Source organism: Camelus dromedarius, chromosome 5 (assembly GCF_036321535.1).
Source record: "Camelus dromedarius isolate mCamDro1 chromosome 5, mCamDro1.pat, whole genome shotgun sequence".
Classification (NCBI taxonomy): Eukaryota; Metazoa; Chordata; class Mammalia; order Artiodactyla; family Camelidae; genus Camelus; species Camelus dromedarius.
The window spans coordinates 56707347-56731797 of record NC_087440.1 but is presented as its reverse complement, the minus strand read 5'-3'; the positions used below and the strand labels follow the sequence as shown (position 1 = coordinate 56731797).

The 24451-nt window shown below is 36.3% G+C and overlaps 1 protein-coding gene across 3 annotated transcripts; it reads right to left on the bottom strand.

Moving 5' to 3' along the window:
- Positions 1-1767: 1767 nt before the first annotated feature.
- NAA30 (N-alpha-acetyltransferase 30, NatC catalytic subunit) lies at positions 1768-23475 on the bottom strand. 3 transcript variants are annotated; one of them, XM_064485979.1, is made up of 5 exons: positions 23360-23475; positions 22323-23094; positions 17508-17631; positions 15625-15680; positions 1768-7237 (listed from the first exon to the last, which is right to left on the bottom strand). In XM_064485979.1, the coding sequence occupies exons 2-5, from the start codon at positions 23091-23093 to the stop codon at positions 7100-7102; spliced, it is 1089 nt and encodes a 362-aa protein (XP_064342049.1). In that variant the 5' UTR covers position 23094; positions 23360-23475; the 3' UTR covers positions 1768-7099. The 3 variants fall into 3 exon arrangements, with proteins under 3 accessions (XP_064342049.1, XP_064342050.1, XP_064342051.1); XM_064485980.1 differs by having other exon boundaries at positions 22545-23094; XM_064485981.1 differs by having other exon boundaries at positions 22617-23094.
- Between the last annotated feature and the right edge of the window lie 976 nt (positions 23476-24451).

Sequence of the window (24451 nt, the reverse complement as noted above, 5' to 3'; positions counted from 1 at the left end):
CCTCTACCTTTCCACTTACTTTCTTTCCTTTAATCGCTTGTCTGTACCTCCAAACTTGTCTACTTAGGTGCCTACTGTCCTTGTAACAGAAATCTTTCATCTTTAAGAGTAACCTCCTCTGTATTCATTATATTTACTTCTCGTGCATCTCAGTACTGCGACTAAAAACAATTTCCTACAAACTGGAGCATTAATATTAGTTATATGATGATTAAGGATTTGTGTGTATGTTTAGGTGTAATGGTAACATGATTTGTTTTTAAAAATGAGACCTCATCATTTGAGATAAGTACTGAAATATTTATAGGTAAAATATAATCTCTAGGATTTATTTTGGAAAAAAACTATGAGAAGGGGCAGTGGGGAATGGATGGGATCAGAATGACCATGGGTGTTGGGACTGCTTGATAAGTACATGGAGAGATCATTATACTCTTTGGTCCACCTATTTTAATATTCTCCACAATAAAAAGGCAAAACATTTTTCTCTTCACTTGCTGCAGTTTAGGCTACTCACATAAGATCTAATACTTAGATGACTTTAAATGGTGTTACAGAACTCAATAACAAAAAACAAAATTACTATGTACTACAATGGTATATATATTACTCATAGCTGTCATTTATTTTTCACTAGGTACTAGGCTACTAGGCACTGTTAAAGTGAATTTACATAAATTATCTTATTTATTCTTCACACTAAGCTTATCAAGTAGTTATCACTAATGGCTCAGAGGTTAAGAAACTTGCTCAGTATCATCAGAACGGAAATAAATACTCTGAATGTTCATTATCATTTCCAAATAGGAAAATGATTATCTCACAATAACTGGAACACAAGGCTCAGATCCGTATTGATGTACTTCATTTCAAATTATATAAGCTATCAAGTAGACTTGGCGAAAGACAACTTACATTTACCTAGTTAAGTCAATGTTTGGTGGACTTACAAATTTTATTTTTTTAGCATTCACAATAAAATCAAGTATAATGCTACCTGACTATTCAGAGTCACTGTTTACAGCCACGATTGGAGGGAGGGAGGTAGCAATGTTTAAAGGCAGCAGGTTTAGCTTTAAGGCAGCAGCTTCAGCTCCCTTAAAATGAACATGTACATTCACAGGACATCTGGCCCTACAGATAGTGATCAATCCCCTATAAATCAGGCCACTGAACCCTGAGCAGCTCACAAATATACATAAAGTTGAGCAGTTACTTTATATCTTATATCAGCTTTAAAAAAGTTCCATGCAATTGTGGATTTTAATGCAGCATAGTTCCTTAAAATTGTCAGTATTGTTTCCTATGGAACTAGTGCATTCCTAAAAACACATGCATTTTTACTACTAGCTTTAACTTTAAAATTGAGGGTATTTTTCTTTGGAAAATATTTAAATCCCAGGAAATAAAAATTCTTAAGAATGCTTACTTAAGGGACAAACATTTTTTCAGTTTGTGCAACCTGCTGACTTTTTAAAAGGGTGAGTTTCTTTGGCACGAAAGGAAAACATAGGAGACATACAAATCTTTGCAGTTGTAAATGAACAAATGAGGGTACACACTTCCTGGAACACAGATCTCACTAAATAAGAATATGCTGACTTAAAAAAACACACACACACAAAACAAAGAAACAAAAAACCAAAAACCCTCAGTCAAGGGGAACAGAAAAGGCTGTTTTTAAGAAATTTCAAACTGATTCACTGTGTAACAAATCCAGTAACAAATGTCTTTTATACAATTTCTTTAAAAGCCAGGTCCTTCCTCTAGTATATGGTAAATTATTTTATTTACAAAAATGTACATACAGATTCTCAGGAAATTGAGGTATTAGAAAACTGAGATATATTCATACAGCAAAGAGGTAGTCATAAAAATTCACCAACTAAAAATGAGCTTATTTCTTAGCATTATTAAAACCTTACATTATAACCCCTGCATTGTTTACATTTTCTTTTTTTTTTTTTTTTTTGAGCAGTGAAAGACAGATTTTGGCACTTTGGTGGTATTTGTTATTCTCAGGTCTTTTTCACATGAAGATTAAACACCCATTACTATCAATAGAACGTGTGCCTTGAGCTCTTTCCCCACCAGAGTTAACGGGCCATACCAAGCCTGGTATTCCTTCTGGCCAGGTGTTTCCCATCTCCACTCCTGCTCTTTTGATTAATTACACTTACTACATGACCAGCTAGAATCAAGGGGGACGTGATCAGAGAACACAGCAAAATTAATCTGGTTCTCTCAAAAACAAAGACACCTGTCCTTGTATCAACATGTGATCTTCTAGAATTTTTTTTTAAAGTATAAATATGATATACCTCCATGTTCCAGTTTGATCACTGCTAAAACAAGAAATGACCAAGCTCATTTAGAGGTAAAATGATTTCAGATTCATTTAAAATGAGAAATCATTAGGCTTAATGATGTAAAATATGTTAATGTTAAAAAGATAAGACAGTCTCATCAGAAACCAATTTTTGGCACTTGAATCTGTGCATCTCTGCAACCCAGAGCACTTCCAACCAAAAAAAACTGAAAGGGCTGCTTTTCTCAGGGCTGCATCACAACAGGAATAGGGAGACAGGTGGTGACAGGTAGCTTTTTAATGAAATAGATTGTCAACATAACATTGCAGCTATACTCTTTTGCAGAGTATATTGCTCTGAGGCAATTTTTAATCATGATCGTTCTATTTTATTCTTCAAATTAAACAGTATAGTCTTAAAAACCCTTTTCATAAAATGCTTTCTTCAGTTATTACTGCCTAAATATTACCTAAAGCTATGCCATCCAATACAGGAGCCCTAATCACATGTGGCTGTTTTAATTAACTCCAATTAATTAAAATTAAAAATTCAGTTCTTCAATCATACTAGCCTTTCTCCAGGGGCTCAGTAGCTACATGTGACCAGTGGCTACCATACTGAAGAGTACAAATAACACTGCTATCATAGAAAGTGCTACTATTGGACGGCATTGACCTGAAGAAAGTGCAATGTGCTATATAATTGTGAAGTTTTTCAAACTCGCTTGGTAAAAGTTGCTTAAAAGCATCAACATACTTCTAGGCTACAGTTTATTACTGATCTCTGTTCATAAGTTGAAAGAATGATACCAACTTTCTGGTTCTTATTTAGACAATTTATGAAGTATTTAGAGTTCCACATGGGGCCCAAGTGAAACATGAACTCAGATATTTTCACTACATGACCTTAAAAGAACAAAGTAAAGACTTGTAATGCATGATTAAAGTAACTTAGCAATCACAATTAAGAGAGATCTCTTCTACTAATATCCGTAAATCTTAAAATATGAAAGGATGGCATAACCACCAGTTAAAGATTCTCAAAAGAATGGGACAACAAGCCCTTTAGATATTCCTCTATTTTACTTTGGTCTTAGCAAGGGGGGAAAAACACTACTTAAGTACAAACAAAAGAGAGTAAATTAAAATAAAAACTGTCTTAGGAATAAATTGCTATGAAACAAGGACAAAAAACAAGTTTTGGTTTAATGCACACAAAAGCACACTCATTTGTATTGATAGTTGATATATGAGCTGAGCAACTTTGAACACTTTTAGGAAAATCAAGTTCATGTTGTTATTTTCAAATTTACTTTGTCAGAACATAAAGTGAAAGAGATAACTGTATATCACTTCTTCCAAATAACTCTTGGATGCGAGGCAGGAAGTGGGGAACTGAATAGATTGCCTGGTTTTTTCTTCATAGTAGGTAAAACAACTCAAACATAAAATGCACACAGCTGTATCTAAAAGAAAAATGCAAACACAACTTAACCATACTTTATTTGACTGCATCTTATTTAGACAGCTTGCACATTTCGAATCCCATTAAATCTCTCTCTCCAAAAGGATATGGGACAATAGAAGAAAATTATGCAGCAATATCCAGTCATCAAACAGCAGTCCATTATTTTGAGATACACGTGATATTTTATAGATACTCAACTCATATCTGACGTCAATATAATTTATGGTTATGTTTTTACAAACCTGAAAGCCCTGTAACATTATAGCACTCATTTTAGTGATGTCATGGTGCACTGAAAAGTAACTCTGATGCACTACCAATTTGCTTTTATCTATGCTCCTGGAAAGTGATGAACTTCATGATTTTTAGACACCATAATAAATATACACATCCAGTCTTATACATGTCAGCCAATACCATAACACAGGGCAAGGTAAAGTTAAAACATGTGACAAACAAACTTCTTTACAAAGATTTGTCAAGCAAATGGGGAGGGTAATTGGGGGGAAGAGGCAGAAAATATTAAAACCAATTTTTAATAGTAATTTTTTCCTTTTTTCAAATTTTGCTGGCTTCAACTTCAAAAACTACTGTCTGGTTTATGATCTGTGAACATCTCTAGAGTAGTTTCATCCTAACGTAAAGGAAATTATAATCAGCCCACACATCAAAAATGGTAGTATACCCGTTAGCTTCTTCAATACTAACATATATAGCTTCATGGTAGCATATATAAAAATGTTCAGCAGTACCAACTGCCAAACCAGTGTCAGTGGATAGTACAGTCAGTCTTAAAGAGGCAGCACCCCATTAAAAGAAAGTTGCACCAATTTTGCTCAGTTTTAGCCAAGTGAACTTGCTCTATCAATTTTAAATGGAATTATTTTAAGAGTATATTAAAAAAATGAAAGCCCAATATCAAAAAGTAAATGAATGTTTGATTCTACTTCAACTGGAATGGAGACAATTTTGGTGCTGGGTTATCATGCTAGAGGATAAAATTTTTAGTCTACTTAAGTAAAAAATTTCTGCACACCCAATTAAAGACACAAGGTAGACAGTGATAGTCAACATACACCATTTGAACAATATGACAACCATCTGACTTTTCAGTCACATAGTTAAATTCATATTTAAAACACCCAGTCAATTCAGCAAAATCTGGTCAATTCGGGTGAAAAGTTCTGTAGTGATGGTTTCATTGACAAACTGCCAAAAAAATTAATGGTTGAGCTAAAAATCTATCATGTATCTACTTTACAACTGTCCCCATTAGTGAGTCAAACAAACATATGTTCATCAACAATCATTACTTAATGAACCAGCAAGTCAAATATAAACTCGTGAGATAAAATTTGATAATGAAAGTACTGAAGTATTAGTTCAACTCCCTCCATATTAAAAATAACAGAAGCATCACTATGATTGGTATTCCTCTAAATGCTAGAGTCCAAATGAAGTCTGACCAAAACATACTCAAAACAGTCAGCTAGAAAGCTGAGTACTGTGTGGTCATATATTTTTAATGTAACCAGTATTCTGCCCATTGAAATTTCCAGAGCAATATAAAATGGAAAGAAAAAGTTCTCGTTAAAAATAAGGAACCACAAATGATCCCATCAGCAGGAAGATTTTATTTTCACCAAATTTGTGTATCTTTATTTTAAAAGTACTTGTCACCATGTTCACTTTCAAGACACTACACTGAGCAAGGAGCAGCTTTCCTTTATCAAAAAAAAAAAAAAAAAAAAAAAGGCAACAAACTTTCCTGAAAGGGGGCTTTTACCAACTGTTAATGGAGGTAGGGTTTTTAAAAATACAGTAATTATAGCCATAAAATAAAATTCAAACCAAATCCTAGAGCAGAAGAAAAGCACATCCAAATTAAAGAAAAAACAAAACAGATTCCTACAAAACATTTTTCACAGAGAATGAATCTTTTTTTTAATGGGCACCTAGGTTTTCCAGTCAAATAAATTATCCATCACAACTTTCCTGACTCAGTTGAAAGCAATCAACTTCAAAATTTGCTACATTGCACAGACTGGCCAAAACACAATGAAACTAATGAACATGGTGATGGCTATTAAGAAAACCCATGGAACTCATTCCAAAAAAAAATTTCCATTTCTCCCTTTTGTTTTTCTGGGAACTAATAAGCAAAGCTCCCCCAGGAATTTGCATAAAATAAGTGAAAAGAAAATCAGTTTAAAATGGACACAGTGCACCTTGAAATTTATTTCTAAGACCAAGAACCCAAAGTGAAGCATTTTAAGAAATGGAAGCAATGTGAATCTAAACCAAGTGGGGAAAAAAGTTCCAACTACTTTGTAAAAGCTGTTCTTCACAGCTCAGCAATAATTTTGATTAAATAAAATCATACCAATTTACATTAATTTTCTATTCTTTTCCAAAAATTCCCTCACTCTCAAAAAAAAGTGCATCCAAAACCCAGCAATTCCCGGCTTCATCAACTTTTCTCATCCCTTTTGAGTGATTTCTCAAAGATTTTCCAAGTAGATTCAACTTCTTACTATAAGGAAAGAAGGGACTTCTACAGTAAACCACTCTGTCACTCACCTGGAAAAAGTATCCAAATTATAAAAATCTGAAATAATTTATTATCAAATTTAGAATTTAAATAAAAACAAAAGTTTGCTTGCAAAGGCCTTAAAGAAAAAGAAAAGATAGCATGCATTCAAAAACTAGAGATGAAGACAAGTATACTTATCTACACAGGCACTGGCAGACGCAATTTAATTATCTTTACTCATTGTAAGACACACCCAACCCTACATAACGTTTTCATTCACTAATCACTGAGGTACCAATATTCAAGAATGGAAAATTTAATATTGAAAAAATAAAACCTAAAATTGAAGCTTTCCCTCCCACCCCCTTCAGAAAACTATGGCAGGTTTTGTGTGAAATGTTAGTATACTTAGAGATTTTTACAATCTACATTGGCTTTTTTAAGGAACAAAAATCATGTTCCACTTACTGGTTCTGTGATAAAATTATCACTGTGTAAATAACATAGTCAGCAGACTTTGCAAATGAACAAACAAATCTTGGCTATCAACTGGCACATCTTGTTGGTACCAAAAGAACTCTTTAAGTTTAAAACAATCTCTTTTAATTCAGAACAAATGCGCCATGCCAAAGTGCAACAAATATTGTGCGACACTCAAATGAGACACTGACAGATAAGAGCTGCATGGAAGTTACTAAATCCACCTGCAAAGCAATTCTGTACAAATTGCATTGCATGCAAAGGTCGATTCTGCATGGTTGGAAAGTTGTTCCTTGATGTCATCAGTTTCTCAACGCAGCCACAATTTAAGTCGCAGCGCATCAACTCCATTTAAATAGTATCTGAACAGCCTCTTATCACGAACAAAACCAAGATTTTCATAAAGTTTCAAAGCAGACTTATTCGTTATTTCTGTTTCCAAAACAACCTTCAAAAAAAAAAAGAAAAAGCTAAGTTATAAGTTTACATATTTGAAACTAATTTATAATTTCATAATTCAACAAATCACTTATAAACAATAAGATCAAATATTTAAGAAAAACATACTACATTTAACTGTTTTAAAATTGATGGTGAAAACAATACATATTAATGATGTACAGTTAGAATCCAGAAAAAGAGTCAGCAGAATTTGGCAAAAGTAATTATCTCTTAGGGCAAGGGCAGTGGGAACAATGGGGACATTTTCTGTTCTACTGATTTTTGTGAAATGTTTGGGAATTCTAGCAATGAGAATACGTTTCATACTAAAACAAAGATGAATTAGTTCTCTGTGAAGAAAAGTAGTGTGACAAAAAGACAAGAAGAAAAATCAACAATCAAAGGTTTAAGAAAATAAACCATTACTTGAAACTATTCAGATTACCTCCAACTCCTATATTTTCATTAATATGTTATCCTTTATCCCGGAGACAACTACCAAATTTGTTTCAAGTCAAGACCAGAGTCCGCAAACTATAGCCCTTGGGCCAAATGTGCCTACTGCCTGTTTTAGTAAATGAAGTTTTTTCGGAACACTGCCATGCCCATCGTTTACATGGTGTCTATGGCTGCTTTCTCAATACAACAGCAGAGTTGAGCAGTTGCTCCAGAGACCTGTGGTCTGCAAAGCCTGAAGTTTTTCCTATCAGGTCCTTTGCAGAAAAAAGTTTGCCAAATCTAGATCAAAGGTACCCAAACTTTAGTGTCCTGGAGGGCTTGTGAAAACAGACTGCTGCACCTTACCACCAGAGTTTCTGAGAACACTGGAGTAGGGCCAAGAGTCTGCATTTTTAATAAGTTGCTAGGTGATGTTGATGCTGCTGGTAGGCAGACTACATTCTGAGAATCACTGTCTAGACATTATGGATATCAACACCTAGAGGAATACATAAAGTATTAACTACTATCTGGGTCTTTTTAAATATCACTGAACCAATGGCCCTAACAATGAAGAACTGATAAGTTTGAATATTATGTGATTTTTTTTCTACCTTTTTTCTACCTTCCTCTACCACCGTATCTTCTATCCCATCCTCCCACGCTTTACATTTATAGCTCTGTTTGCCTTTCTATTGATTCTCAACCTACCTTATTGAGAATCAACAGTGAGTCACAGTTACTGTTGGGATGTCAGAGCCCTCAGTTGTTTGGAGTGGAAAAAAAGGGCAAAGTATAACTAAACAAACTCCCAAGTAAAGCCTACGAGTTTCTTCCTATTCTATCTCAAGCTATTAAAAAATATGACAAGGATTCAAGCAACAGATAAAAACAAAAGAGAAAAGACTATATATACCTTAACTCAGCTGTATTCAAAATTGAACTCAGGATCTACTTCTCTACAGTTCCACACATTAGTAACAAGATCTCCACCCCATCAATGCCTCAAACCTGAAACCTCAGAGTTATCTTCGTACGTCTTTCCTCTTCACCATCTACATACATTCAACCATGGAGTATTTCAATTCTGTCCCTTAAATCTCTCTCAAACTGATCATCTTCTTTCTATCCCCACTGTAACATTCTAGTCTAAGCTGACATCAACTTTCACTGTAAATACAAGAACTTCCTAACTCAAAAGGTCTATTCTGAGTGATGCCCTTGTAAATTCCCTGCTTAAAACCATTTACTGATTCTGTTCTGTCCGCAAGAAAAAGTCCACAGTCTAACAGTAGCCTAAAGAGACCTAAAAGGTCCATCAAGATAATGGCCTCTATCTACCTTGCTAACTGTGCTTTAGGTTTACCCTCCTTGCTCTCCACGATCAACAAGAAACTTTCAGTTTCTAGAACCCTCCATTATCTTTCCCACCTTAGACCTTTCACGTTAGCTGTTTTCTCTGTCTGGAAGCTCTTCCTGTCCACTTTTCTTGCTTTTGGCTTTAGCATGTCACTTTCAGACTGCTAGAGTATCCGTTTCCCTTTGTACTACCCCACAGCACTCTGCACTGATCCTTGTTCAACTCATTCAACTCGCTGAATGACTCAACGCACGCTCATTCAACATTTGGTGAGTATGACATCTCTCCCAGCTGGTGAGCCCAACAAGGACAGGGATCATGGGTACTTCTTTCACATCTGTTTTCTTTGCACCTGACACACAACACGTAGAAGGCTCTTAAACATCTGTTAATTATATACATCTTTAGCATCTTTCATTCTATTACATACAAATACAAAACAAACAAAAGTACTGCCAAGCTTTTAAATGACCAAAGTACTTAAAGAGAAAGTATCATCTTAAGGCAATTACCTATGCAAACAACTCATGAGAATAAATCACATGCTAAATCTACACTTTTTAAAGATCTAAAAATAAGCAATTAATAGTTCAGGATCAAGGGAAAATGTTCCAAGAAGTCCTTAAATAAAAGTTATACAGCAAACAAATAGGTTTAAGAATAAAAAGTCAACAATTTCTTTCTGCTCTTAAAAAACTGGAATTTAACCTACTATATAGCACAGGGAACTATATTTAGTTTCTTGTGATGAGCTGTAATGAAAAAGAAACTATATATGTAGGTCTGTATAACTGAATTGCTTTGCTGTACACCTAACTTCAATAAAAAATAAGACTTTTTAAAATGTTTTTAAAAAACAGAATTTAATGTTCAGTAATGTCTCCAGTCTGGTCAATGCAATTTACCAGTTTTGAACTATTCTCTTGAGTATTTCCTAGAATTCTTTTTTTTAGGTTAGCACCTAATTATAGCTAAAATGTGAAGTCAAAACTATTAATATGAGAAGCAATAAAGCTTCAACAAGTCAAAACTTAGAACTGATTCCACAGAAATAAAAAGGAGAGTGACAGTGTAGAAAAAAATAACTAATATTTATTGAAGGCTTACTAAGTGCTATGTAAAGCATTTCACATGCATTATGTCATATTACATGCATTTATCATGTTATTTTCACAATAACCCCATGAAACAGATAAATCTCCAATTTTGTAAATGAGTAAAACTCAAGGCCACTAGTAGAACAAAACTAGACCAGAATCCAAAACTGAACTAGAGTTTAACAATATCCACTCTTCTGTACCTCTGATTGTTTCCCAAAGTAAAACAAAGCAGCAAATGGGAGATCTAACATGATGAAGGGGATCTAAGACAATATTCATTAATATGTGGCAATCTGAAATATTCAAAACACATCTGAGGCTAACTATGGCTACATAAATATACACTGGAGGTACAAGTTAAGAGTTGAATTCAGGTTTATTGGCATCCTAACATTAATAAAATAAAGCCCAATTACATAGGAAAAAAAATACACAAAGGGCTAACACCTTGGTTAAAATGAAAAAAATTCTCTCAGCACACTTGCATTCTTTAAACAAAAAGATCATATACTATTTGACACAACAGAAAATGCCACAAAAGAAAGCAACTACATCTTAATAATTACTAAAATTCTTATATTAAAAGAGAATCTGGGTTTATACTGGAAACTCACTATAAAGTGAGTCCACCATCATGGGAGTATTACATAGGAAGCCAAAGGAGGTTATTTTTAATCCTAAAGAAACTTGGGCAAATTGAATTCTACTTAACAGAAGAAAAGGGATTACAGTGAAGTTCTATCAATTCTCTCAGGAACAAACCATTGTCGGGATGAGCCAAACCATTACAGTTTAGAAGGCCTTTTTTAATATTATAGGCTAGGAGGTCCTGGAAGGAGGGAAAGGACTAGCTTATTGTTAGCACCTCACAGGCCTTACACTGATTTTGTTGAACCAACATTTTATTGCTCTTCATAACATCCCCTTAAGATCAGAATTACCATCACATGGCACAGACAATGACTTTCCTACAGTCACACAACTATACTGACAGAAGATGGATCCAGAACCCACCAGGCTTTTGTATTCAGTCCTTTAACTAGGCCAAACTACTCAACCAACAATCCTTATAGTTTCATTAATTCCATTTCACTCTGTTCTTTTCCTAGCAGCCTCTAATAGCTAAAAAGTATGTTTCCAGTGAAACTAAAAATGTTAAACATATAATCATTAAACAGCAAAAGCTTAAAAGTCATCTTGTACATTACATAAAATGTATGTTATTTTGTTAACATGTAACAGTTTTATTATTGGTTATGTAAATAAATTAGGCTACTGCTGGTGGGAAGGTAATTTGGTACAGCCATTATGGAAGGTCCCCCCCAAAATTAAAAACAGAACTATCATCTGATCCAGAAATCCCACTTCTGGGTATAACCAAAGGAAGAAAAATCAGGACCTCAAAGAGGTCCCCATGTTCATTACAGCATTATCACAATAGCCAAGATATGGAAACAACCTAAATGTCCATCAACAAATGGATAAAGAAAAAGTGGTGTGTGTGTGTGTGTGTGTATATATACACACACACACACACACACACACAATATTTTATAGCCTTAAAAACAGAAATTCTGTGTGACAACATGGGTGTACCATGTTGGTCAACTAAAAATGTGAGGTCACATACTGCACACTTAAACTCCATTAAGAAACTTTGATTCTAATATATTCTCATCATATATGAACTAGTTCTGAGTATTAGTATCTTGGTAACCAATCATAAATCTAAAAAAATTTTTGAAATTTAAATTTACAGCGATGGCCATTTCAGGGACATCTACAGCTTAAAAAGTAAAGCACTTCTCAGCGTGCTGATCAATCACCAGCCCCATTTTAATTTATTTCAGAAAAAAGTACATTAAAGTAAATGGCCACCATATGGGTTCAGTATTTTAGGTACACAAGAAAACTCCTTCATGCTATTTGTATGTCTTTTTCTTACTATTTCCCCTTATGTAAAACCCAGACCCAAGAAGCCTGTCCTAGTAGCCACTAAACATTTGGCAGCCAGAGCACATAGCGATGTAACCAAATTCAAGTCAGATTAGCAGTATAGGTGTTGCACTTCTTATTCATGAAGTAATGTTTTGTCTTTTTTTTTCGATACTGCAACTTTTTAGTCAGCTCCAAATATACGGAAAATGAAAAAGATCTTTAGCTACACTGTTTAAACATGCCTAAATCTGATATAAAGAGTTAGAAAAGTCACAGTAAAGCAAAACGAAAATATCGATTAGACCAGAAGAGTATATCATTGTTATTTGGGCAAAACCATAATCTACATTTCAACTCTGTGATTACTAACCTTTGTTTAATTTACTCTGAATTTATTTTAAAATGACAAATGGCAACCAAAAGCAATATAAACATGACTCAAGGTCATAAATAAATTCTGTAAACAGAATAGAAAATAAAAACTGAGTGGATGTGCATGGTACAGGTTCATAGAAATTTCCAAATGTATCTCTCTTAATAGGCTCCTCTCTGTAAGAATAAAAAATAGCAACACAACCTAAGTAGTAGAAGATGTAACTTAAAACTCTTCTCAAATGTCTTTCTGATAATTTGTAAAAATTTCTTAAACTTGAAAAGAAAGGAAGGTTGGCCTAACTTAAAAGTAAAATCACATATTGGTTGTTTTATAATTGGTTATTGTATTCTTGGAGAATTATAATTTCAAAGTTTCCCTCAGAACAATGAACTATATACAAGACTATTTTTACATATAATTTTACAAAATGGTACTTTAACAACTTGGTTAACCTTGCAGATACATTTTTTTATGGACAAAAAAAAAAAAAAAAAGACAATTGCTGTTCCTAGAAAGCTTAGAGAGAAAGACAAGTTAACAGCTAGTTAGATACATCAAAATTCAAAACTGCTCCCTCCAAAAAAAGAGGCACAGATAAGATGCTGGAAGCACAGAACTAATCATTCAACCAATATTTATGAAGCATGTACTCTACCATAAATGCTACACTAAGTACTAAGAATACAACAGTAACCATGAAAAAGCATCTCAGCTCTCAGGGGCTAAGGCACAGACTCTGAATAAGCAAATGGAAGCACAGCATCACAAAGAGGAAGGTCAGGAAGACTACAGAAAGTGCAGCTGATTCTATCCAGAAGGATTAAGGAAAACTTAAAAGGAGTTGCTGATATTTGAATTGAATTTTAAAGACTGAGAAATATTTTAAAAAGCAGAGGAAGACCAAGAAGCTAATGGGTCTAGCAAATACAAAGCAGTTACACTGGAATGGAGGCAGAAGAAACCAAACCCAATGCGATGACATGGTAACATAAGGAAGTAGAACCAACAAACATACTACTATCAAAAATTAGAAGGGAAAAGGAGATAGAAGAGTTTGTTGCTTATATGCCTTAAATTCAATGAAAGGGACCATGAAAGCCTTATGAAGAGTAAACAAAAGTTTCATCCCTTTGTACAGCAAATTCTTTATCTGAACAATATGGGACACAAATAATCAATTTTTTTAAACCATGAGTTTAAGAGTTCCTTAATCCAGAGGCAGAGCTATTCAAACTGTAAAAACTATCCATTTAAAACCATACAACAGAAATAAGTTCATGTAATTATCCCCATTTCATTCTAAGATTAAGTAAAACTCATTATTTCAAGACAAAGAATTAGAATTAGCATTTTAGACCCACAATGAAAAGAGTATTTCTGCCATAAAATGTATCACTAATTTAGGACTTAACCTTGAGATTATAACAATATAACCAAAACCTCTGTATCATTCCTCAGAACTTTCAAAGGAAAATCAATAGTATTTAAAAATGTGATCAGTTGCAGTAAAGCATACTACCTGTGTCACGAGGTAGTAACGAGGATAACTCAAGCAACATAATACTCCCTTCTCATAACATCCCTGTTCATTGGGAACCACACTACTCAGGAGAGGATCAAAAATGGTCTTATAATCCCAAAGATTTCTCCAAACTGTTAAGCAACTTTTGTGAAGCCCGACTTCTCTTCTTGATAAGCTACCTAAGCCAATATGGCTATGGTCCAGACATAGAGACTTATACTCATGAATAAATTTATACTCAATTTTATACTCAAATTTTAGTTTACCAATGATGTAAATAATCAGGGTAATTGCACCTTTTACTTTTTGAAATTAAAAGCTGTGAATATGAGATCCTTTGCTGGGTGTAAATTATCTTATTTGGGGTAAAATTAAATATCCTTAAATCTCAGGATGACTTCCCTATGCTGCCCAATATGTCTGTAGGCCTTCTCATATAACCAGTTTATTTAGTATGATCTGTCAGAATACAAACTACGAATGTGGACAAGGAGCATGAGAATACTCTGCAATACATCTGCATTCTGATGTGGAATCATGTTCATGAGATATTGTTAAATGGAAAAGGTCGTTACTGCAGAATAATAATTGTGATTTCATTTGTATAAAAAAGTATATGCTTAGAAAACAGGAGGAGGATGCAAACTGCAAGATTAATAGTAGCTGTAAGTGGAAGGAAGGATAAAGAGTCGAAAAGCATGCAGATGGTCAAAGAAGGGATTCTGCACCCCAAAATACACATACATATAATGGTTAATGATTGTGTACAAATTTTGTACCAAAAAAAGTTTGCACTTAAAAAAAATAATAACCAGAACAACTTACTTATTGAGGTCAGTCTACTGAGAAAAAAATTACCTAATTTCAAGTATTTTGAGAACTCTCTAAGGCACATTTGCCCTCCAATAATAAAGAAATTGTTAGCTGTATTGCTCATAAAATCACTAGCACAGTACAACTCTGTCCTTTTTAATCACCACTGTTATATTAAAGATACCTATACTTCCTTAGTTTATACTTATTCCCTTCCGCATTACCTAATAGTAAATCTTACCATTCCCAAACATCACTATTATTTATGGAGCACTTATCATGTGAACAGTGTTACAGGAAACAAAGAAATTACACCTGTCACCAGGCCTTACAAACACAGTGAAGAGTAGATGCTTTTATGTTAAATACAGACAGCCCCATGTTTAACAAGCGGTTGTCTTTCCCCACGACAGCCTTATTACTTAATACTGAGAGGTTTCTTCAAATGTGAAAGGCTTTTGACATGGGCTGACAGCTGTAAAAAAAAGTATTATTTAGAAAGAAACCAAGGCCAATATACAAGTAAACTACAATAATATTTGTAATTAGAGCTACCTTAAGTCATTTAACTGGTAACAAATCAGAGCTCTGAATACCAATTACTTGCTGAAAACATCTAAAATTTCACCTTTACATTTTGACACAGAACAAATTTTAGCTCCCATTATCACCTTAAAATTTGTTCCAGGTCAAAATTCATGTGTTTTAAATGGAATATAATTTTCAGCACAAGTTATATCTGTATAATAATAATTTGTAATGAAATCTGCAGTACAATTTATTATGGGACATTTATAAAAAATACCCAGTAGAATATAGCCCAGGATAAACATTTAGAAACACTTACCTCATCACAATCTCCTTCAACCATGGCATATATAGCTTTCTTAACCAAGTTAGTACCTAGAACATAGAGCTGAGTATTAATGACGGAAAAATGTATTTAGTTTCTTAAAGATACCTAAATTATGATATTTACAAGAAGCAAAGAAATGTCAAATGCTGGATTCTACCTTGGATGTGGATACACAGATTATCTCAAATTAAGTGGGAAAAAATCTATAGATTTAAACTGAGAGGCCAGCAGAACCTATGCATAGCAAAATAAGTTTCCTCTTGAAAGATCTACCTCCCAATATATCCCTTTTTCTCAGGTGTAATTATTTGCTCCAAATAGAAGTTTATGCTATTTTGATCGAAGGTAAGAGAAAAGGGAAAAAAAGAAAAAGGCAAGATATGGCCAGTGCAATCCAGGAACTCCTTCAGCTGGCAAGAACTCACTGCATGACTTTGAGCCAGTCTTGCCAAAGATCACACTGGAAGTGCTGTGACCCAGAGTGGGCCCAAGATACTGGGTTAGTTCCTACAAACCTTATAGTAAGCCTGGGCACACTGAGGTCCAGCACTCCAAAATAATGTCAGTAGTGTGTCTGTATCCCAGTTTAAGGTCAGGTATATTTCATATGTTAAAGGGAAAGCAAGTGCCAACTTTGATTTTAAGAGAAGAAAGAAATCCAAATTTTAAAAGAAATCTCTTAATTTTCAAATCATGTACACCAGCAAGCTTGTGTTACCTGGCTATAAAATACATCTGAGGGCCAGGACGTAATCCTCAAGGCACTGGTTTCTGCTCTCTGAAGTAACCAGACAATCTGCCTATAATTTGCCATGAGTCTTTATCAGCTCTTTTTAATACATGAAAGATGCAAACCTGGCTTATGTAATAAGCCCAATTTATTAAAAATTTTAGTGGCAAACTATAATACTATAAGGAAAGCCGGTTAAACCTAATGTATTAATTAAACCTTTCAAAATGATTTCTCATGATTGTGTGAAAGTCTTAAATTGGACATGAACACTTACAGTTTAAAAAAACTGCAAGTGACAAAACTGCTAGTAATTAAATACTAGTACAGGCATCAAGTCTTCTTTCATGAACATTTACTTAGCTTCAGTACATCTCAGAATTTGCCATGCTCAGACGAGGGCTTGTCTACCTGATTTTCTATCTTGAACAAAAAAGCCAGTAGGTCCTAGACACTAGGACAGTGGTTCTTAACTAGGCTTACATCATAGTCACCTGGAGAAACTTCAGCCTTACTCCTAACAGGACAAACAAGATTCTCAAGGGGAGGGGCCTAACCATTTGTTTCTAAACCACCCAGATGATTCTAATGACCACTATGAACCATGAAGATAAGATTAACTGAAATTGCCAGGAAAAGTAGCCCAGAAAAGAGATGAGCTTGTGAATAGTAGTAAGAAATAATTCTCCTTTCTGGTCCTCCCTAAATTGCTAATATGTTTGATGACTAATACTAAATAATAATAACAATTTCTCCATAATTTTGCTGTGATCGAGCACCATTTAACCCAAGTAACAGAGAGCTGCTTTAGGGCTGTGATCAAGCACCCTAATAATGCTATTAAAAACTGCAGAACTAACTATAGTGCAAACCATTTTGGATGTGATAAAAAAAAAATGGAAGGTGAAAACTGATCACCTAGTAAGTGTTAGAAAGATAATCTCTCAAGTAATTAAAACATTAATAAAGACAACAATTCATTTTAAAAACACTTTGAAAATATTTTGAAATAAAAACAATCGTAATTTTCTTTCCTTAGCTTCACGCTCATTTCTATATAGTATTTACATTTAAGTCTTTTGTTTCAAAAAACAAAAATGAAAACAACTTAGGCATTCTTTTTGTGACATAATATTTTTCTTACCAATGCCATTTCTCCTGTATTTGGAATCCACGGCTAACATGGCTATATAACCTCTGCGGAACATCTTTTTGTGCATATCCAACTTGCAAACGATGGCACCTACACACTCTTCCCCTACCATGGCCTTAAAAATAAACAAACAGTTACAAAGAATACATTGCCATCAGGTACTGCACAATTACCCAGGGAAACAGCAACCAACCATTGGTATTTTTGAAGGAAGAAGAAATAGTAAGAATTCTAACAAGAGAGTGGTCACATAAGTTTCAGAAATCTAAATCCCAGAACTCCTTCAAATGTTCTAGTTTTAAAATCTTTCAATGTTCCTAAGCACGTTAACTTCTTATGCTCATTAGTAAAGCTTAGGGGAAAAAGCAAGATTTTCACATGGTAAATATTCAAGTACTCTATAAGAGGTGCTTATAATTAGTTGCAATAAAGACCTACATGTTTAAGATTTGGGAAAGGGGAAACGTGAACATTTTTGAAGAAAAAAAAATCTTTTCATTAGGATGTGATAAAACATTGTGAAACTTACCAACAGAATACTATAAATTTATATTTAATTATAATAAAGTTTTAGTGAAAGACAGAAATAAGACATAATATTTATACCTGAACAGTAGAGTTAGATTTTGATCAGGAAAAAAATGTAAATGATTTTCAGAAAAAGGATTGTTTTTAAGATATTTTTTAGAGCCTATCCAAGGGATTTTTGTTATTGAAGCTCTACAAACACTAGACATACAATGGTCTCATTTTTAAGACTCCCCTGACAGTGTGAGTCACTGCCACAAAGCTCACAGGATATCTAGAACTCAAAATCAAAGCTTTATATTAAAGCAACAGCTTTAATATAATTTTTTCAGAGCTTTCTATTTTAATAAAAACATAAAGCTTTCCAGGCAATGAAAATTTACATATTAAATAAAAGCTAATCAGCCTTCATTTTCATTAAAATTTCCAGCATCACCATTGAAAATATATTTTTCAAAAATTCCATCACTGACAAAGTTCTAGTAACACTGTATTCTGAAAAATATAAAAAAGGCAATAGTTTCAATTGTTTAATAATGTATCCGACAGAAATACTTGTCTGCTATAAAGAGCCTTCATTAAAAAAAAATCATCTCAATAAAATTAATTTTTCAGAAGAAACTATTTCAATAACAAAAACCAGAAACAGGTTAAAAAAAAAATCAACGAGCAAAGCCCAATTTATACTTAGTATCTATTTTATATGGAATTTGTTATGACTTTTTTTAGTTCATCATTCCTTAAATTGATTAAAAAGCCTTTTTTCAACTGTGGAGAAATCTTCAGGCAAGATAATTCTAATCCACTTCATGCAAACCTAAACTAGGTCAGAAAAATCCTTTTGAGGAGATATTAAATTCAACAGTGCACACTAATTCATTTGTTTTATCAACACAATCCAAAACTTTTGGTGCCAATAAACCTCTAAAATTGTTATTTCCATTTTTATTCATGATAAATTAATCTAGTCCTTTCAAAGTTCTTTTGAAAACCAACATTTCTTTCTGAATTAAGACTTAAAATATATACAAAAGCTGCCTGGTTGAACAACTCTGACATTTTCTGATTTGAACATAACTTACTGTGGCTGTGTGTGCACATACCCGGGAAGAAATGGTACATTAAAAAAGTTTTTGACCTGACCTCATAAGCAAGGGGAAATGGAAATCTATGATACAAAACTGTAGGACAGCTACATTTTACAGTTAATACACCATCCAAAAGAAGAAAAAATTAAAACTACCAGACACAATACAACTGGACAATACTTTCAAATTGGATAGGCATTTCAAACAAATCTTTGCCCTTTAACCAAGGAAGTAATGAGCAAACAAAGTATTATACTGATTTACTCTTAGACTAGATTGATTTCTTACTAATCAAGAATCCGTAGGAGCAAAATTCAAGTGGTACATATCATTTAAAAATAAAGCCCAATATATGATCCACCGTTATTAATAAGATGCTGGTAGTAAGGAAGGCCAATGCTGCATTTTTCCCTGATAAATTGCTGATGAAAATGCACTTACAAGAATCATTAAACTGCATGTCATTTTTGCCAAATAAAAGCTTCTGCACATAAATTTGGAAATCATGCCATTAAAATGTATTCTTTTTTCAAGGATAGGAACTAAAAAATTCCAGGCAAGATTAAAATTTAACTCTACAAGGCCAAATGCTCGTCAATCTATTAAACCTGAAAAATGTAAGTTGTGTGAAATACATATTCCCAAATTCCAGAATAGTACAAACAGGAAAACAGAGGAAGCTGGAAAGTTAAATCTGGAATAAATAAACGGAAGTACTATACTATATTGTTGGTAATAAGTTTAAGAAGTTCAAAAAGGCACCAACAACTAAAATACAATGAACTCAAAAGAGGCAGAGATAAATTAGTTAAGGACAGAGTAACTGACAGTGCCTCGCATTTGTACAGTACTCTACTTTCACATCTGTTACAATTATTAGGAAGAATCATTAGAACAATCATTTTTGTTAGTTAAATATGGTCAAGTATCGGCAGTTTTCTAAGGTTCAACATCATATATTCCATTTGATCCACTGTAGGTTACTCATGGAACCAGGAACATTCTGGAGACTTCTAATCTCTTGAGATTGATGTTTGCAAGAACAACTGTCTTTTAGTGAAGCATAACTTGGTGACATAACGATCTTCACTGACAAAGTCAAGGGTATGTCATTTTTCAGGTTCTTAGCTGTTTCCATGAGAGGCCAGGAGACCTGGGCTCTAGTTTTATATCTCTGGACATTAAATATCTGGAGATTAGATTTGAACATTTTAAGTGACTCTGGTCCTTAATTTTTTTTTCATTAAAAAAATTAAATTGAACTAGATTATCTCTAGGATTCTATATAGTTCTAAATTGATATGACTTAAACACAAACTTACATTTGTTTTAAATTAGTTCCCAAGTGAAATTTAAATTTTTAAAATGTCAATATAGAGGCCCCATTTCTAAATGGCCTCTGATTGTTTAACTATTGTTTTATGTTCAATACTTTCAGATTCATACTTGTCTTAGTAAATCTTACATATGTATATGTGATAAACATAACGTCAACCACATTTATATATCACAATTTCTGAATATTCAGTATTTAATGATAAACAAACTGGCTATTAAGGGTTAAAGTACAAAATAGCTGGTGAAGTGGTAGGAGTCTATGTGAAACCAAACCCGAAGTTGAGTAATATTCAGTTTATCAGAGTCTAAAATGGCACTGAAGTTGAGGGAGGTCTAGGTAATACTGGAACTCAAAAGTTGACTAAATATCATATATACACAACTATTTTCTGGAGTTAACAGAAATACATACACTATTTCGATTTAAAGTGTGACTAAATTGTATGTTTTTGTAGGTCAACTTACAATAAAATCAGTCTACAATTTTTAGCATTTATAATGGCACTTGATATGACATTTATAATAGTGCTATAAAATCATTTTCCCATTCATCACCACAGACATGTCTTAGAACTTCTATTTTGATACAATGGTTAGAATCCTGTAAGCAGTTTTGTAGAAAATAAAATAGTTCCCAGTTTAAACAAACATACTAAACTGAAGTTTAGCAAAGTGAATGCAGAAAATAGCACAACTACCATTATCTACAATACTGAGGTTATATTTTCAGATTACCACTAACTACAGAATCAACAAGACAGATTCCTATGCAAAAAGATAGATGTCTAAGTATTGTCAAAGCATCTCGAAGGAAATTAGTGAGTGCAACTAAGTCAGTTCTAAACAATAAATAATAGTAGTGGCTTTTCCCTTCACATATCATAAACTACTCTTTAAAAGCCAGTTGCCTTGCTCCAATAAAATTCAATGGAAATGACATGCCTGTGAGTACATGATACAATGCACACACCTGCCACCAACATTTAAGTGAAAGGTTTCATACAGAGTGAAATTAGTCAATACTATTGGGGAAAAATTTTTTTGGCTTGTTTGGTAGCCAAGTCTTTTTTGCTCATGTATAAATAAAAAATTTTCTGTCAATTATATTTCACAGAAGCCAGCACTACTATTAATATTTAAGTATATCTATGACCAGTTTCTTAAAAACAAAACAAAACAGACTAGTACAATTTCAAACTTAGTTTCCTACACTCCCCCGATGGGTATTTTGTTCAAGTTTCAGGAGTCTTTCAGCCACCAAAAGTGTTGGTAGCACCTTCTGCAACTGTGCACCAGAAAGAAGGCTGGCTGGCTACAACTGTTAATTGTCCTGTTGAAGTAAAAGGAAACAATCTCCATAATTACAGAATTATGCTTCTAAGATTTAATTCTCCATGTGGCCACAGCAAGTTTACTGACAATCATATTCACCGAAACATGTTTATGCATACACTCTTCCCTGATTATGGCTGTAACTGAGAGATTAATAAGGCCTGTATCTGAACAGAACCATGTTCAAATTAAGTGATTGCAAAGTGCTTTGATGATGAGGGAGGGTAATTAAAGACGGCTAAACATGATTATAAGCTAATGTAAACAGGCTACAAGACCCCCCAACATGCATCACATGAGCTTGTTGGATTTACACTGGTATCAAGTTAACCTGGATCACGAAGTCTTACTTTCAGAACAGTTTCATTAAATAACTAGGAGTGTGTGCACGCACTTTACATCACGTAACGTACTATGAAATACAGGATACTTCCACTGCCACTCCAGCCCTCACACTCCCTGCCCTGCACGGCCTGGATCTCTCTGCTGGGTACACCCTTTTTTGATTCCATCCACTTACCAAGAAGCACAGCTGTGGCCAGTTGTGGATAAAGTATCTATAGGTATAAATGGAGTAGGGTTCAGACAGATCTTTGGTGATCAGTCTCATGATATCGGGCATTTGTAGCTCGGATTCATATCGGACATAACGTATCGTCCGATCCTCCCCAGGCTCAACCTCCCTGCCCGAGGGGCTTCTTAAACTGCAGCCGGCCGTCAGGGATGAAGACAGCAGCCGCACCTGCTCGTCTTCCTCCTCCTCCTGCTCCGTGCCCTCCGCCAGTCCATTGCGGGCCGCCGCGGGATCGCTCACCTCCGCTGCCTCTGCCGGGTTGGGGAGCGCAGTTCTTGCATTATTGGGGAGGCAGTGAGAGGGGCTCTCGCCCGAGTGTACCCCGGCTCTTTTTGTTGCAGTCGCTCTGGGGCCCCCGTCGGGGGTGGCCGTGATCGTGGCCGCCTCGGCCACATTCAAAACCTTGCTCTTGAGGGAGGCGGCCGCCCGGAGGTGCCGCAGTTCGGGGTTGATCAATCCGTTGAGTTGCAGCTGCTCCTGCGGCGGCTGAGGACAGCGGAGGCACGGATGCCCCTTGGCCGCCGCCGCCGCTGCCGCCTCGCCGCCCGCCGGACTCCTGCCGCCGCCGCCTTGGTGCTCCTCGTCGTCCTCCTCGTCCTCGCTGCAGCAGGCGAGGGCGGCCCCCACCGGGAAGGGACAGCGGGGCTCGGCCGCCGCCGAGGCCGGAGGTGCTGGTGGTGGGAGGAGGCTGCTAGGCCCAGGCGGTACCTCCGCCATCCTAGAAGTGACACAGACCGAGAAGGGAGGCCATGAGACCCGGCCGACGAGTGCGGAGCAGAGGGACGGAGAGCGGGGGGCGGCCGAGGTGGGGGGAAACAAAGGCAGAAACCGTCCCTCACAGAGCTGGCCCCCCAATTCCGCGGGCCCCCCCCCAGCTCTTCAGCGCCGCCCAGCTGCCCAGCCGGCCACTGTCCCCGTCCACCCGCGCCCATCCGCCAGCCCTGTCACCCGCGGCCCCTCCCCGTCCACTCCGCGCGACTCACCCCGCACAGGTCCCCGCCGCCACTGCCGCCACTCCTCTTCCTCCTCAGCCGCCGCCGCCGCCTCCTTCGCCGCCGCGGCCGCCTCCACCGCCGCCAAAGCTCACACTCAGCCGCCGTCGCCGTAAAGCGCCTCGGCTGTTACCCCGGGTAAAGTTTCCTGGGCCTGGCTTTACGACACTTCCCTGCCTGCCGGCTGCCGGGGCCGAGGGAAAGGGGCGTGGAGGGAGGTGACCTGTGGAGGGGCGGGGACGAAGGTGTCTCCCGCGGGCCTCGGGGCAGGCCGCGTGCTAATGGGTGGGGCTGTGGGGCTGGGGAGTCTCAGAGGGCTTTGGAGTCACCAGCTCCCAACCCACTATCTTCGGCCTTGGGGCTCCTTAGCCCGCGGAGCTTGCAGCGTGGGGCCGGGGAGGGAGGGGCCGGACAGGCACTCCCACCGAGCTGCAGCGAAGCCCGCCCGCTCCTGGCCTGCTGCCCCGACCGTAGACAAGACTCCTAAAAATGCTTTTCCTCAGCTCTACAACGTTTAACCTTTGCCCTGACCGGGGGCAGGAGACGGGTTACCTGAGTCCCTTAAAAAATGGAGCAAATGAAGGGAGAAAATCGAAAAGGAGAGGAAGTTAAAAGCTTTGAACTGTGAAAATATGGGAATGGTTGTTGAAACCTGGTCGACTGCAAAATGAATAAAGTTTAGTCTTTCCCGTTTCGAGGCAAGAGAAGGTGGACAGGTAGTCCTCTTGCTCTCTCCTTTACTATGCCCAGGTAAACTGGAGGTTAACGGGAATAACAGGTGCAGGGTAGCTGCAAGCACGCCTGGGGAAGAGTTAAAAGAGAGATGATGGAAGAGAGTGGCAACGGCTAAGAAGCACATTCTTAAACTTGTGACCCGAAATTGAAGGGGTGAGAAGCACCGGTCAAGAGGTGTCCTGAACCTTCTCCCCGCCCTCTCTCTGCCAAGTAGTCTGAGCGGATGCGGAGGGAAGAAAACTGCGCAAATGCTGCAGCGCGAGGCTCCGCTGTTTCCGCTCTAGTCACACAGCTGACGATTTTCAGCCCATCTGTTCTAAGAGGAACGCACGTAGTGTAACTCACCAG

What these genes read in the sequence shown, in the direction of transcription:
- NAA30 (XM_064485979.1), bottom strand. Translation starts at nt 23,093, where the DNA reads ATGGCGGAGGTACCGCCTGGGCCTAGCAGCCTCCTCCCACCACCAGCA. An exon ending in ATACAGGAGAAATGGCATTG is followed by an intron (nt 15,681 to 17,507) that starts GTAAGAAAAATA and finishes TCTATGTTCTAG; the next exon opens with GTACTAACTTGGTTAAGAAA. An exon ending in TTGAAGGAGATTGTGATGAG is followed by an intron (nt 7,238 to 15,624) that starts GTAAGTGTTTCT and finishes TTTTTTTTGAAG; the next exon opens with GTTGTTTTGGAAACAGAAAT.